Source organism: Pangasianodon hypophthalmus, chromosome 10 (genome assembly GCF_027358585.1).
Source record: "Pangasianodon hypophthalmus isolate fPanHyp1 chromosome 10, fPanHyp1.pri, whole genome shotgun sequence".
Taxonomy (NCBI): Eukaryota; Metazoa; Chordata; class Actinopteri; order Siluriformes; family Pangasiidae; genus Pangasianodon; species Pangasianodon hypophthalmus.
Window position 1 is genome coordinate 18,027,445 of NC_069719.1, and position 17,089 is coordinate 18,044,533.

Sequence of the window (17,089 nt, forward strand, 5' to 3'; positions counted from 1 at the left end):
TGACCAGGGTTTTTAACCCTCAACTGCTCAGCTGTATAAATAAGATAAATGTAAGTTGCTCTGGATAAGGGCATCTTCCAAATGGAAGAAATGTGAATGTAAGTATATAAATACAACATAGGCATGCCTATAAACCTATAATGACCTTAGTGACCAGTGTATTATTAGTATATATCATATATAAGTTGGAAAATACAAATTTTTGTACATTCCCTGTCTTGGTAAAGCTCATAAAAGTCTCACTGTAGGAGTTAAATAATAAAATGAATGAATGAAAGCCACAATTTTTCAATTACATTCATTACTGCTCTGTAAGCGAGGCAGAGCTGCGAGCTGATGGGCGGGGCTTGGTTGTAATGGGAGGAATGGACGCGCAACCCCGCCCACACAGGCTCAAATACAAATAGCTTGTTAGTCCCTCTACAAGTGCCCTACTCTCGATAGAAAATCTTTCTTATTCTACGCCATATGTAGTGTACTATATAGGCACTAAGGTGCGATTTGGGTTAGGGTTGAGAGCTGTTGCGCCTCAGATAAGTTCCTGAGCGGAGAGCTATCAGTCCAGCAGTGAGACAGACAGCGCACAGAGGAGAAGAGAAGAGAAGAGAGGGAGGAGAGAAGAGGAGAGGAGACTGGAGAGGGGGATTCAGGGGATTTCTTTTTTTACCCAAACGGATAAAGTAAAGGATTCTTCAGCAGTTATGGCTACTGAAACGACGTCTTGTACAGGCTCCACTTTGCTGCAGCCCCTCAGCGACATGATAGACCTTCCTCTGGATCAGGTAAACTGCTACTAGTGGTTTTTTTTTAAAGCTAGAGAGCTAACGGTGGCTAATTCAACACAATTATAGCCAGCTTAATGCAGCTAGCAGGCTAGCTTTGTCCTTCCTATTCCACTGGTTTGTGAAGTGTTGGACCTGTAATGTTCTTGTCCACACACAATGCGCTTGGTGTGTGTGTGTGTGTGTGAGTGAGTGAGTGTGTGTCGTCCTCCTTTCTGTTTTTCTCTTCACCACACGCCTGCACTTACACTGGAGCTAGCTGAATGACAGAGCTAGCTAACCGTGGTGTTCTGCACACATGTATGTGGTTCTGATAAACAGCAGAAGTCTGCTTCAGTAAATATAAGCGTCATCACGGTATCAGCCTGTGATCTGCTGGAACACGCAGCGCTGAGATGGGATGAAGAGGCAGTCAGTGTAGAAGGTACTGCAGGAGGTTGGATTATACTTCAGATCAGAGCATGTCAGAATCTAGTCAGGATCAGACATCCATCAGGATCAAGCACCAGTTAGGATCAGACATCCATCAGACACCAGTTAGGATCAGAAACCAGTCAGGATCATACACCTTTCAGTATCAGACATCCATCAGGATCAAGCACCAGTTAGGATCAGACATCCATCAGGATCAAGCACCAGTCAGGATCAGACATCAGTCAGGATCAGACACCCATCAGGATCAAGCACCAGTCAGGATTAGACTCCAGTCAGGATCAGACTCCAGTCACTATGGGATTACTATCAGGATAAGACTCCAGACTCCATCAGGAACAAGAACCAGTCAGTATCAAACACCAGTCCAAATTAGACACAAGTTCAGATCAGGCTTCCATCAGGATCAGACTCAGTGCCAGGATCAGAGTATGTCTGAAACTGTACCCTACTCACAACATAGTGCAATATTTCTCAATATTTCTCAACAGTTTTCTCATTGTGTTTGAAAGTATAGTGGAGAGTATCTAATGCATTGTTTACGGTTAGTGATATACACCAGACCACTGGTTCTCAAAGTGGGATCTGAGGACCACCGGGGGTCCGGGAAGCACAGCCAGTGTGTCTGTAAATTTTTAATTTTTTAAATTTTATTTTAATACTCTGGTGGAAATCACAATCCAGCATTATCAAAGTTATTACCTTTGTTATTAAGTTCTTAGTGTGATTAGGTTTAATCCAAAACAGGTAGTGCTGTAAATAATGTCAGCTTGGACCCAGTGTGTTCCGTCGGTGGAAAGTTCAGGAATAAACATACGCTGTATTAAAGCACGACGCCAGTCACCCGGAGAGAATGTTAAACTCGCATCCCTGAGCGTTAGCTTGGGTGTGAATAAACAAGAGGGTCTGGGTGGTTGGGCGGGAAGTGTTTTTTTTTTTTTTTGGTTGTTTTTTCAAAATGTCATCACCTTTCCTAGCCTAAACTCTCCTTCAGACAACATTGAATAAGTCTCGACCATGTGATGACAGGAGCAATCCGACATGTTGGGTGTGTCAGACCTGCTCCAGTGGGCATGGATTGTAAATTATTAACACAGCCTCAGGTCAAATGATCCATCTGTCTGTCTGTCTGTGTGAACAAAAGTGATGTATTTAATCCATTTCACTCGTCTTTGTCTGCTGATGATGTACACGACAAAAGCCCAATGTTGACTTTGGTGTAGTGTTTTTCAGAAGGATCACAGTGGGTTCATCTGTAATTACAGATAACTGTTTGGTAAACACATTTATTAAAAGTCTTCCAGGTAAGAGAGAATATAATACAACCTTCAGCGGTCGATGGTTAAAAAATTACACACTGTAATTAAGCGCCAGGAGTTCATTAAATCACTGTGGGGGTTTTGACATTTCTGAGTGCAAGACATTTGTAAAAAGATATCGATCATAGACCTGGCTTGGCTGTATGTGCTCCCATCTACTGAAAACTGCTTTTTTTTTTTTTTTTTTTTTTTTTTTTTTTTGCGTGAGTTGATACAGTAGGAAACCTGCGTGCAATAATTTTAGCTCATTCCCCTCATTATATCTGGCAACATGTGGGTGAGAGATCTTGCACACTGACTGTGTTGCTACAAATATATTATTTTGTTTGTAGAACACCAGTTAGGTAAACACCTGTAATCTAACCCGACAGGCAGGATAAGTGGGGTGAGTAATTCGTCAATAAATAGGCCGGCTGTAATTAGCGTAGGCTAGCCCGTCATTCCTGTGACTCACCAGAAGTCCACATATCCGAGCAGCTGAGCTATACTCTCTCTGAATAATTGATTTAACGAGATTGCTGCGCTGGTCTGTGTTATACAGACGCCTTCGCTGAACATCTTGCAGCAGCTGGTGGGATTTTGTGTCTTGATCTGTGTTTTGGTTGCTCGCATTCAGGCAGGAATGCAGGAATGCACACAGCCATCTCCACCCAAACTCTGGAATGTAGAGAGAGAGAGAAAGAGACTGTCACACTGTTGAGAAATCCGCCTCCCTTCTCCTCTCTAAGCAACAGAAAACAAAGAAAGAACAAAAAGCGTCAACATTCCCATGCTGAGTTTGCTTTTTTTTTTTTTTTTTTCTTGCCCTATTTTTGAAGTGCATCCTGTGCATCCTGTAGCTCCTGCAATAGCTAAGACTCGGGATGCTGTTTTGTTTTTTGTTTTTTTTTCCATTGTGAACGAAGCTTGGACGGAACAGCAGCAGGATTTCATGTCATGATTGCTGTTACTATGACAGAAAAGCACAGCCCTCAAGGATTTATGTACTGAACTCCACAGATATAAAGAGAATCATAAGCCCTGTGTAGACAAGGTTAAATTTACTTGGGGTCTTGGTGTTTTTTCCTATTTTTCAGGTGTTCCTCTGTGATTTTATTTCCATCGGGATTCTCAGAGGAGGATTTTTCTCCGTCCTCCCCTGAGAAAAATTACAGGCCGAATTACCTGCTGTTTTTCACCAAACTCAGCGGTCATCTGATCATTTTAGTCCTGTCCAGATGCACGTCTGTGATTTTCTATACAGATGGCACCCTGTGGTGGAAAAAAGACTTCTGACCTCTGCTCCTTGCCGTATTTAGTCTCATAGAATGTGTCTCAGTGACACCCCCCCCCCCCCCCCCCCCCCCCCCGAGATTAAACACTTCCTGAATCACGAAATGAAAAATGGATGCTTTTTGATACTTTTTCTGATAATTAATTGCGTTTTCAGCTTGTCGCTAGAACCTTGCTTCACCCCAAACTGAGATAAGAGCCAGCGTCTGTCTCTTCTCTACTGAAGCTCTTCCTCGACCGCTTGGACGCCATGTCGTTAATGGAGCATGATCATGTGACCATGTGACACAAACGTCTGGGTTTGAGAGTTTTATCACTGAGGTGACGAGTAAAAATTTTATTACGGACGTCCCCCTGATAAACTAATCCAATCCGAATGGATCTATAGCCGTGTTATCACTCTACTCTACTCTACACGTAATTCAAACCCAAAGATGATCGTTTTCTGACAGAGAATTTTAGTAATAAACAATGAATTCAGTAATCACGTTATCTTCATAAGGGTCACAGAGGGTCCGGAGCCTATCATGGTATCACTGGGAGCAAGATGGGAATACACCCTGGATGGGATGCCATACACATGCATTCACACACTCATTCATGCCTAGGGACAAGTTAGTGTGTTTTTCTTGAGGTGGGAGAAAACTCATCACTTGAGCCCCGAGTTCAGTATGATTGGTGATGTGTGGAAGCTGTTCTGGGAGTGGTCTAGAGAACTGAGCTTTGGTCTTCTTGAAAATGATGGTCATGGGTGGAGCTCGCTTCAACCGAACAGTGGTGTGATCCACATTGCGCATGCTGATTGGTACGACTTGTTCATTACTTCCTACTATAGTGATGTCAGGAAAAAGGTTATTATATGGCCAAAAGTATGCGGACACCTGACCATCACACATATATGTAGTTCTTCCCCAAACTGTTTCCACAAAGTTGGAAGCACACAATTGTCTAGAATGTCCTTGTATGCTGTAGCATTACAGTTTCCCTTCACTGGAACTAAGAGGCTCAAACCTGTTCCAACATGACAATGCTTCTTTGCACAAAACGAGCTCCATGAAGACATTGTTTGCCAAGGGTGGAGTAGAAGAACTCGAGTGGCCTGAACAGAGCCCTAACCTCAACCTCACTGAACACCTTTGGGACCTGGAATGCTGACTGCACCCCAGGCCTCCTCACCCGACATCAGTGCCTGATCTCACTAAGGCTCTTGTGGCTGAATGGCCGCATTCCCCACAGTCACACTCCAAAATCTAGTGGAAAGCCTATATGGACTAACATAGTACCAATATTGTTGCAAACCTGTGTGAAGGAAGGAATTTTTCAATGTGCAAGCCAACCTGAGATTATGAGCCCCGCCCTCAGATGAGGGCAGAATCAGTCCTGGGTGTGTACTCGAGTATTCGGGCTGAGTGTGAAAACACCCTTAAACATCTCGTGTAGCTATCTCATGTATATATACAAGGTTTAGGTTTAATCACATTTCTGACTCGCACTGAACTAGTAATTTTTCATGGATTGGGAATTGAGTTGGGGAAAAAAATGCTTCTTCTGGTAATATTGATAAATATTGGTAAAATAAGAGGCCAGATTAGCAGAACATGCATACTGAGCACATTTCACTGCAGCTGTCTAAGGAAGATCAGTAATTGTGTTTAGCCGAAACTTCAGAAGGTCAAATACGCGACCCATAAACACCGTCTGGCTGACACTAGAGAATTGTGGTCTTCGAATATTCGCAGAAAGCCATTGTGCCTTTTGGTTTATGTGACACATTATTGATTGGGGATTCTTTCTTTAGCCCTTGTTCTCGGCGTGCCTGTGTGTAGCACATGCTCACGTCTGCTCTTCCTTCTACCCTTTGAACACAGCAGGAACATGAGGCTAGCCTCTGATTTCTCAGAGGAGGCCGAAGCGCTCCCCTCTGTCTTAATTGTGCACGTCTCGGGACTGCCTGCCTCTGATTGATTTCTATCTGCCGTACTGCGCTGCTGTTTTGTTAACGTTATTTCTCCCCTGATGCACAAGAGTTCATTTTGGTTATTACTGAGTTAGAATTACACGGTCCCGACTACTGCAGAGTCATTCATTAATAATGCGTCCAGATTTGCTCAGTGCCAGAAATGTCTGTCTTTTCTTTGAGCTCATCCTCAAACTAATGGAGACTAACCCAATTACTTTAAGCAGGCTTAGCGTGTGCGGTCTAAACGTTGAGATGTCCAGCTTTTAAAGATCAGACGCTTAGTCTGGCTTAGCACCGGCACACACAGAATAGTCTGAATAAGATTTTTCTATCTTCAGAGCTCAAGGTCTTTCTCTGGATGTGGGTTGGAGTAGTGAGAAAGCCTCGGACAGTTTGTATATTCAATCCACGATACAAAGCACTGAACACATCTCAGTGCAAGACTGTAAATTGTGGACCGCTTCCACGTGGACATACTTCCCGACCCTAAGAATGCCTCTTCCACCAAGTTCTAAAGTTCTTAGATTTGCTTGTCGTAATAGGGAAATGATCTTGGCTCATGCTGTCATGTTGTAACTGGCCTGCACCTGATTTGCATCCACTTTCCTGGTGATTTTAAAGGAGCACTCCATCCTGAAGCACAGTCAGTAGTTCTGTATTGAAATATTTATGATGTGCTTCATGATTTTGGTGCTAATTTGTCAGCTGGTGCTGTATTTTTGTTATTCTTCTGACAAGTTGACGGTACAGAGGGACCATGTTACAGTGGCATTCAGTAGATTCCAAAAAAGAAAAGAAATTTCAACAATCTCAAACACAGAGGATACTGGTTATGTTTGCTGTTAGCTCCTAAAAACAAAAGAGCAAGAGCATGTTTTCTGACGCACCATTTTCCAGTGAAGTCATATTAATGAGAAATCCAATGTAGAAGTAGCGATGGCAACAAACGTTGTATTCAGAGTTTCTGAATGCAATACAGCTGAGTTATGGCAGAGACTCGACTCAGGTACACGGTAATCTACAAGATGACAAGCATGATGGCGGTATTAGAATGAATATTGAAGCTTTAGAACATCTGTTTGAGCAGAGCGCACAGATGAGGTGAGAGAGCTGGACTGACTAAAGGACTAAAGCACTGCTGCATCACTCTCTATAGGTAAAGATGAAGCAAGGACTAAATCTCAGTGGCCGCACTATCATCGGGCAGTCAAATGGTAGTCAGATAACCAGCAGATAACTGATTAGATTTTGGAATCGTTCCAAACAGGGTCAAGGTTACTGCAAGGTCAGAAAGCGTCCTTCCTGTTTAAAGTGTATTTCAAGCGAATTTCAGGTGAACAAATTAGTAACATGAAGGACTAGACTTGCTGGCAGTCTGCACACAGGGAGATTTGCAGAGCGAAACTTTGTATTTTTTCATCTGTAAAAATACAGATGAACTTGTAGCTGTAATTTTTGTGTGACTAATGTGCTGTGAGTACTTGTATGTTTCGGGGGAAATCATAGAGGCCGACTTGTTGCAGCTTTGTTAAAATAACATAAATAAATAACTTCTGTGCTGTTTTGAGTCATTTATCGTACACCTGAACCATGAACTTGATTGCGATGAATTTGGACAACTGGATAATTTACAGTCCCAGCTGATGCTTGTTGGCACCAAGGTACTCCATAATTTCCTGCAAATAAGCTGCGTTGCTTTAGCCAAAGCCACACCGTAATGGAAATGGAGGGATAAATTGATAACAAATATAGATGACAGTCTGCATGAGAACACGGTGAGTTGTTGTGCCGCTCTTAATACTCACAATTTTTCTTAGCCTTGAGGTTTGCATAAACTAACACGCCTAGGAAAACCATGCTGAGCCAGGTCTTTTGTGTCATTTCAGCCCTTGCATCCTGTATGAGGAATGTAGCCTAGCAACTAGCAGCTTTAAAGCCTGGTTTCTGACACTCGAGAGATTCTAACGTTGCAGTGTCTGGTTGCGGTGATGTCCGTTCCATATGTGGCAAGCTGTGAATTAGAAAACTGGAACGACGGATGCATTCGCTGCCACTGGAAAGACAAAGTGGGTTATGGTCGAGGTTCATCCATCCAGGACAGATCCAGCATCTCCTGCTTCTGTGGATCCTTCAGGGCAGTATTTATGGTGTGTCTCTGTGTAGAGAACACGGTCCCAGACTGTGATCCCCTCCTGTGGAAGAACAAAGGGCTGTAAATGAGAGCACAAGACAAAGAGACACACTCGCTGTCAGATTCAAAGCCTTTTAATGAGAAACAAGGATAAAAACATCAGACGGCTGCGTCTCTGAATGAAATAGTCATATGAGGAAAGACAGGGGTTGTGTGTGAATTGTATAATTATGGATTATAATAACAGCTTTAAGTGAGTGCATGTCTTGACAGTGACCATTGCTCATTACCCAATCTGATGTAGTCTTTCCTTCCCACTTTTAAGGCCAATTTTGTCACCTTTTATGAGGCTTCTGAGTTGCTTTATAGATGCATTAGAGAGCCCAGATGCTGTCAGAAGCCGTACTGATGTCAGTAGAGAATGCATTTATTGAAGGCAGTGATAGGAGCCTCCTGCCACAAGAGCTATCTACATAGACAAGTCATAAATCCATAACTGACAGTCCATCGGGCAAGTGAAAGTCTCATGTTTTGGCTACCAGACTCGGATAAAATCATAGCTAGCATAACGTAATAAAGTATGGTGAGCTAGTTAGCTAGTTAAATGCATTCATACAGAAACAAATGAGGTGACTGAGTGTTGTGCTAGCAGGAGAGTTACACTACATGGTCAAAAGTATGTTGAGTATTGAACATCCAGTACCAATACCATGAGCATTAATATTGAGTTGTTTCCCCTTTGCTGTCCCCTTCACTCTTCTGTGAAGTCTTTCCACAAGATTTTGGAGTGTGGCTGAGGGAATTTGTGCTCATTCAGTCATAAAAGCGCAAGAAGTAGGGCACTGATGGTGGCTGAGGAAGCCTGGGGCACTGTCTGCGTTCCAGTTCATCCCAAGAGTGTTCAGTGGGGTTGAGGTCAGGTCTCTGTGCAGGACAGTTGAGTTCCTCCTCTTAAACCTTGGCATATCATGTCTTCATGGACCTCGCTTTGTGCACAGGGGCGTTGTCATGCTGGAGCATGTTTAGGCCTCTTAGTTGCAGTGAAGGGAAATTGTAATGGTACAGCATACAAAGACATTCTGTACAATTGTTTGCTTCCAACTTTGTGGCAACAAAAGCCCTGGGATAAAATTGTGAAGCAGCAATTGTGAAATGGTGTTGTGAAGCGGCAACATTACCTGCTGTGCTATCATGCCCCACCAGATTTAATCAGGTTAATTTAACACTATAGTCATTTCTTCCCATTGAGTGTAAGCAACGAAATCACATTTTGAAGAGAAACTAAACATTTTTATGGAGACTATATGTAATATGTTCTCTTAGATCTGACCGACCACATATTCTCTTTTTTCAGTGTTTTTTTGGCCATATGGTGTATATGACAGTCATATGTCGCACTTTAGGTTGCTTGGTTTTGAAATGGGTTCCCCATACCATCATGAGTAACAAAAGCTGATGTGTGTAGTGCGGCAGGCGGCGGGATTCAGAGCTAAAAGGGATGTTCACACATACAGCGACTCTCAGTGACAAAGAGACCATTCATTTTCAATGAGAGCTGTTGAGAGCTGTGGCGTGTCCAGCAATACGACAAAGTTTACATTTATGGCATTTGGCAGGCGCCTTTATCCAGAACGATTTACATTTATCTCATTTATACAACTGAGCAATTGAGGGTTAAAGGCCTTGCTCAAGGGCCCAGCAGTGGCAGCTTGGCAGTGCTGGGATTTAAACTCACAGCCTTCCGATCAGTAGTTACCACTGAAAAGTTTAACTTTATGCAAATATGGAGCGACTTGGTGTAGCGACTACCAGCGGGAGTGAAGACAGTACAGTGCACGTGATCCGTCTCCTGCCAGATACTGTATCGCAGAAAAGATGGAGGAAAAATTCATTCTAGTGGAGAGCAGTTGGCCAGATCTTTATGATATGTCTCGTGGAATGATGCGTGGAAAAACGTATCCGACATCGTAGCCATCGTGGTAAGTTGATGGCATAAAGCACATGCGACTTCTCCTTCATCTCGTATGATATGATGCTTATATACACTGGTGAGTTATATACAAACGCTCTCCCTCCAGAATGTTTCATTTTAGCAGCAAGAAAACTGATTTGTTGTCAAAAGTGGAATGTTAGTTGCGCCACTCACTTACGGCAACCAGTAGTAGGAATGCCTACTGGCGACTTCATAGTACAGCGACTGGCGACGAATGTGTATGTGTGAACATACAGTAATAGTGCATGCTGTACTTACAGCATTAAGGTGCGTCACACCACCATGAAGCACATTTCTCTGGTTGTTAAATGAGGGAATGGAGAATACAAACACGCTAGCCTACTGAGCCTACTTGTCCACCAAGCAACTATGAATAAAAAACTACTACATATAATAATCTTGTCCTGGAAGCACGGGCTACTAAATTATCCATAAGGGATTTGTTCTACTTCCTAACAAACACTGGCTTGTTTATGTGAGGATGAGTGCATCGTACAGAAGCATAGTTTAAAATAACAATGACCTCTTTTTTTTTTTTTTAATCCCCAGTATGGCAATGTGTGGTCTTAATAAATAAATACAAATTGCATATGAGACACACTTTCACTCCCACTCCTTGAATCTAACCTTCCATCAGATTTATATTCAGAAAAATGATTGCATGTGTGTGTGTCATGCAGTTGGTCTTTCTTTGTTTGCTGCCTCTCTACCCTGTAGTGAAGCCTTGATTGCTGGCCTATTTATAGCCGTGCACAAAGGCCAGGCTCACCGTAACAGACCCACACATGATGCTGCATGTGACAAGAAGCTGCTTGATGCTTTGTAGAATTGAATATTGCAACGTCTCTTGATGTCCACAAGCAAGAACATTTTTAACCGGCCTAATATTAAACTAATATAACTGAGACATCCATCAGTGTAAGAGGAGTGAGCTCTACCTCTGCACTAGCACTTGGTCTCTTCATCTCCTTCCTCCTTCTCCTCCTCCTCCTCCTCCTCCTCCTTCTCCTCAGTGAGACATCATGTCTGATGGTGTTGTTTATATAAAGGATACAGTGTGATGTTCAGCTAGAGCAGACAAAGCAGCTCCCATCTTTGCTTTTCACACACTCTTTCCTCTGTCTCTCAGAAGTCCTCAGAAGATGAAGAAAAGATTCTATGCTTCAGATTTGTGTTCTTCATTAGTAAAGTAAGGAATAGAACAGGAAGGGGAGTGTTACAGGTAAACCATCAACCTCGAAGGTGATTATTTTCCAGTCCCAGCTCTTCCCAGATTGTTTTATTCTTTTTATTCCAAAGCAATTTGTCAATTCTGATGATTTTTTTTCTATTTATTTGAGAACAAAATGGTGTACATTTTATCCATTTGTAGTTGCGTTTAATATTGTGGAATGTCTGCAAAACAAGTTAGATCCTCTTATCACTTGTGTTATAACAGTTAAGTAGCTTGTCACGTTACTGAGAAACCGCAAGGCTCTCCGTCCTACAGACGTCCTAAAGACGTCGTAAAGAAATGTATGAAAGCTTGACACGTTACCTCTGATGATTACAAAGCACTGATACTGGAGACTCCTTCCAAAAATGCTAAATTAACATCTCCTCAAATAAAACTTCACCATATCAACAACTGCACACTTTTTAAATTTGTGTATGTAGACAATCTGCCTTACAAATTTAAACTTAAATATCCAAATATATAATGTTTAGCTCATATTGTGTTAATGGCACAGAAGTCAAAATTAAATTATTTTTTAATTCCAAAAATCAGAAGTATATCAAAATAGGCTTTATATCAACTTCCAGCTTTTAGATTTTGCCCAAGTGGCCTAGCTGTAGAGTGATACTGAGCATCCAGAATCATCTGTCTCTGGGTTTGCAACTGCTCCCTGCTGTTGTCAGCTATTTTCATGCCTTTTCAATCGTAGACCCTGTGTGTGCATTGATCAGAGGAGTTCAGATTCCTCCTCTAAACGAAACAGTCAGTGACAATATTACGATTAGCAATATAATATTACATTATTCTCACTTTGGCAATAATCTTTGTGCTTGGCTTTTAGCAGACCTACCATATTGTGACAGAAATATCTCTTTAACAAGCATCCAGTTTCTCTGACTTGCTGTTTGTGCCTAGCAGACAAAGCTTAAAGAGCTCATATTATACACTTCTCATATTTAATTTTTGTTTCCACATATAACCTTTGCATCATTTCACGTCTCTGTTCTGCCCTGCTGTGCTGTTTGCTAAACCAGAGTAATGCAACAAATTGAGAGGATCTCATTAGCATCATTAGCTGGTCCAAAGCTGTTAATAGACATATTCCTGATGATGCCACAGACTTCCAAGAGTGCAAAATTGGGTGGCATTCTCCCTCTCTCTCTTCTCTATCAATCTCAACAACTCTAGCCATTCACGGGCATCTGAGAGCTCATGTATGCGGAAGGGGGTAGATAGCTCTTTCCTCTGAGTATGTTATGGTGGGTGGGAGACTAAATTAGGGAGAAAAATCGTGGAAAAATAATTTTACAAATGTACATAAAACAAGTGCTGCCATTAATGGTGTTGTCGTGGAAATTTCATGTCATGGAACCTTCTGTTTTTTGTTTTCTTTTTGTTTGTTTTTTGCAGTCTTCTGTTCCAGTCACTCCTGCAGTGTGTACAAATCTATGAATATCCATGCTAATATATTTCTCGATGGTTTTAGAAAGGAGAACGTCTTAGCTTCAGAAACAAGCGTGCTATTCAAATAGTTGTTTCTTCAGTTTCAGTGTAACGAACATCTTGTGATTATTATCTAGGAATTTGACCTTGAGCAGTGTTACTTCTTCAGCGCAGCATTAATGAATACAATAAATAAAACTTACCATGCAGACTTTCTCTGCTTTACAGTAATTCAGTCAAACTACAATAGAATATCAAAAAGTGTATGTAACACATAATATAACAGCCATTTATATTATTGCTTGAAGTTCATCCCACCCCCCTGAATTCTTCTCTCTGCAGCTTCACACATAATAAATGATTAGTAAAACATTAATAAACAATAATAAAACAATCATAAGATATTTAGATTTTTTAAATTTTTTCACCGAAGTGTAATTATAGAATTAGCAAGGTGGCAGGTAAGTAGCACACATTCAAATACATCAGGAAAAAAGAAACAAGACACTTCTTTCTGATATGTGAACATTTGCAAATACATTTGCTTCCTGACAGCAGGAACAGAAGAGCATTTAGTCATGCTGTAGGATGCTGGCAGGATGTCAATCTTTTTATGGTAGTGACGTCACAGCAATAAGGAATTCACACCCAGCTGAGCTCGGACTGTAGGAACTGGGTATGGTTTGAATCATGGTTTACGTAGTACTGAAAAAGCAAGAAAATCCATTTTCCATAACTTTTAATACAGCCACACCCACATTCAGACTTTTTACACTTTATAATAACAGCATAATAGCACCATTGCTAATTTAAATGGATATGATGACATCATGGTAGGGACTGTAGTTAAAGCATCCAGCATTAAAATGTAAAAGTAGAGGACTTATTTTTCCTTCCTCCATTGTCTTTGGGGAGCTCAGAGCTAAGCACACTGATCATTTCTGGCTCTCTGACTTCTTATCTCTGGCTTAAGGATAAAATCCACTGTGCTCAACTTGCATATTAATATTCAGAATAATATTTTTTATATGTGCGACGATTTATTTTATAATAAAGTTCCAAGTGGGTTTAAACTATTTCATTAACATGTCTGTCTATTTCACGTTGGTTAATGGTTTCCTAAATTACCCACAATGACTACTGTTCGACCATCGATAGTGGTGCCAGTGGGAATTATGCTGTGTTTGACTTACCTTGGAAGTAGGAAGTCCGAGCTCGGAATTATGACATTTCCGACCTCCGTGCATTTGAGCTGCAAAGTGGGAAAAGCCAGCTGTCTAGCAAGCTAGCTGTGATGAGTGATATACGGGGTGTGCCAAAAGTCTCTGTACATAGGGGACTGTGTACACCAGCACCACATCACTTGTGCCTTCGTCAGTGGATGATCGTGGACGTCCACTTCTCAGTTGGTTCGCAGCACTTCCAGTTTTTAAAATTTTTTTAATAAGTTTGGCAACACTGTCGTGTGTGATGTGCTTGCCATGTTTCCTGTTAAAGTCCATCGCAATCTTGCGACAGCTTCCTGATCCAGCCATGAGACTGATCTCAATACGTTCTTCTTTTGTCAAAGGCATTCTTAAAGGCTATCTGAAAAAAATATATATATAATATAAACTAAGTATGAAAAATTTTGGAAGACATTTTGCTAAAAACTGTTAATTTCCCCTCTGTATGGAAACTTTTGGGACAGCCTGTATATTTTCCTTCTCAGCGAACTATATTGTCAGTGTTACAGATTTAGCAAGTGAATGTGTCTATATGCTGATTGATCTAAAGCTAATACTTGTATACAGTATTTATTTGTATACAAATATTATATACAGTATAACCTATTTAAAGGTAAGAAGTGCTACTTTGTTTACTGCTGATGCTGTGTGTAGCCCAGTTGATTCGAGTTTACTTGCTGACCTCGGAGGACTCCTGATGGTAAGGCATGAAGTAAGAGCAGTTGCTACAGGTTCAACAGGTTCTTCCTGAGAATTTACTGTTATCTCACATGCTGAACAGCACCTCGTTTAACCAGTGTCCCTTCAGAAACCTGCCTGGACTGTTGTTTTAGTCTTTCACTAATGGGAGAAGTTAATGAAATGATCCTTTCTGCACTACAGAAAAGCCAGAAGCAAGTGGCAGGGCTTGAGGAACTCGTTTTTTATGCTCCATAGTGAATTCGAAGGAGTTTTGGGAGTTATGTAAGGGATTTACTGAGCTGTGGCGTGGCTTCCTTCTGGAGCCATGGCTACTCTTGGATGGCATCTCTTACAAATGTGCTGCTGTCACATGGTCCCAGTGTACTAGTATGTGTGGCCAAGTGGAGAGCTGATGAGTCAAGAATATTTACATCACTGGGCTACTAGTGTTGCTCACCAGCCTTGAGGCGGTGTGGAGGGCACGTGTCTCCTGTAACATCTGGATCAAGATAGTGTTTTTGTCAAGATAAAATCATGCATGAGAACCCAAGAATCCTAAAGTAATTACTGCTGCCAGAGAGCATAGAGAGGAACTTCCTGATAAATCATCTGAAATACTTGAAAATGTGAAAAGTTTATTATTAAATGTTGCATGAATTAAGATTAGAACAGTCTAGATCTAACATAGTATGTACAAGGCACATCTTTTAGTTTATTTAAACACTGGGACACGCTCCTGTGTTTGCGTGGGAAGGAATATGCAAGAGTCAGGCTCAGGACAACTCAAAAGGACTCTTATTGTCGCTTTTCTTCCTGGACGTGCTTTTCAGCGCTTTCTAGTTTACGATCTCATCCTGAGACACACCAACATAAACACACAGTACAAAACAATACAGCTCAGCTCTCACCGTGTGGCTCTCGTCTCCCTCCTTTATCTCCTCATCACCACTCACTCACTTCGTTAGTTAATCATCCACAGGTGCACATGCTCATCCTTACCACTCACCCTCCTGACTCCGCCCTCCATTCACAAACCGGCGCTCGACCACGCCCCTGCCGCCACAAACAAAATAAAAATGTTTACGTAGCGCAGTGTTTATTCCTCCATCAGTGGTGAGTGGTGGAGGCATTATGTTTGCGTGTCTGAGATTCTTGTTAGCGCAGATATCTCAGGAACAAGTGGTTAAAATGTGTGTAGAATTTACATGGAAGTGGATGAACTGATTAGATTTTGGAGATGATCCAAACAGGGTCAAGGTCACAGCAAGGTCACATGTCTGAAATAGTTTTTCTTTAATTGCTTCCTTCCAGTCTGAAGTATATTTTAAGGATATTTCTGGCATACAGATTAGTACCAAGAAGGGCTAGACTTGGTGGTGGCGGAAACATCCCCGTTGAGTTCGATTTGTTTCTACAAAAACCTGCTTTCAAAATTTTATCAGCATCCTTCCAAGTAATATTTTGTGGTGCCGGCGCTGGAGAGAATAATAGCACTTAGTCCCTTTTCTGCAATGTTCAACAAGGTTAGAGACACTTGTAGCAGTATAGTGAACCACTCCTTCAAGCAGCACATATGAAACTCCTTCATATTCTTAGGTCTGTGTATGTAGACTTCTTCAATTCAGACCACAGTTCTTTAGTAGGATTCAAATCTGGAGACTGGTAAGATCATTGCAAAACACTGATTTTGTGTTGTAACCATATCTGTGCTGATTTGGAAGTATGGCTGGCTCATCATCTTGTTCTTATATGTTCTTAAAGCTCTATCTTATAGCCATGTTTGAACCTCCTGGCAAAGGCAAGCAGGTTTTGGACTGAAATCTCCTGATACTTGGCAGAATTCATGATGCCGTCAACCTTCACAAGACCCACCAGCCACAAAACACCTACAAAACACCCCCAAAGCCTCAGTGGTCCACCTCAGGTGCTTTTTTGTGGATGCAGTTCCTGTTTTGTCGCCAACACACTGTTGATGTGCTTGACCTTAAAGCTTGATTTTGGTCACATCTGACCACAGCACATTACACCAGGTGATTTCTAATGACAGTTGTTGAAGCTTAGATGCTGCTTTTTTTTTGTTAGATTCTCAGAAAGAGCTTCTTTCGTAAATGATTTCAAACAGCTTGTTGTTATGAAAGTGCTGATTGATTATGAAACCTGACACTGGGAATTGTCCGCCTTTTGTTTATTATGATGAGCGCAGCAGTGCCGTGTGTATGTATGATTCGGATAATAGAATCTATCTCTTTTCTTCATGTTACATAGATGCTTTATGGGTGAAAGCCGAATGAGCACATTGTTGCATGGGTTAAAATCAATCCAACATGAACAAATTCCAGTCCAAATGAGAACCAGCATCAAAACTGGCTCTGTAAATAAGCTGATGCGATTTTTAAAACGTTCTGCTTGACCAACCTGTGGACAGGTATATTGTTTTAGGTCATATAGTACCAAATAGTGATATTGCTGCTTCATGTGTAAAAAGCAATATGCTTCACACTCATCACATTTAGATTATTGGGTCAGGATCATTAGGTTACTGTGTAACCTGAAGACTAGTGTTACATTTCTGATTTGATCAGAACGTCTTTTATAATTTATTTAACAAAATACTTCAATGCTGTGTCTATAAAC

General features: G+C 41.4%; 1 protein-coding gene across 2 annotated transcripts in view; it reads left to right on the forward strand.

The window, feature by feature from the left end:
- Positions 1 to 424: 424 nt before the first annotated feature.
- mboat2a (membrane bound O-acyltransferase domain containing 2a) overlaps positions 425 to 17,089 on the forward strand; it is a 66,708-nt gene continuing 50,043 nt past the window's right edge. The window contains exon 1 of one of the 2 annotated variants that reach the window (XM_053237571.1): positions 425 to 782. Coding sequence is in view for 1 of the 2 variants with exons in the window: in XM_026934170.3 (XP_026789971.1) it covers positions 702 to 782 (81 nt within the window). In the remaining variant the exon portion in view is untranslated. The remainder of the gene's footprint in view (positions 783 to 17,089) is intronic. The other variant, XM_026934170.3, reaches the window with a different exon arrangement.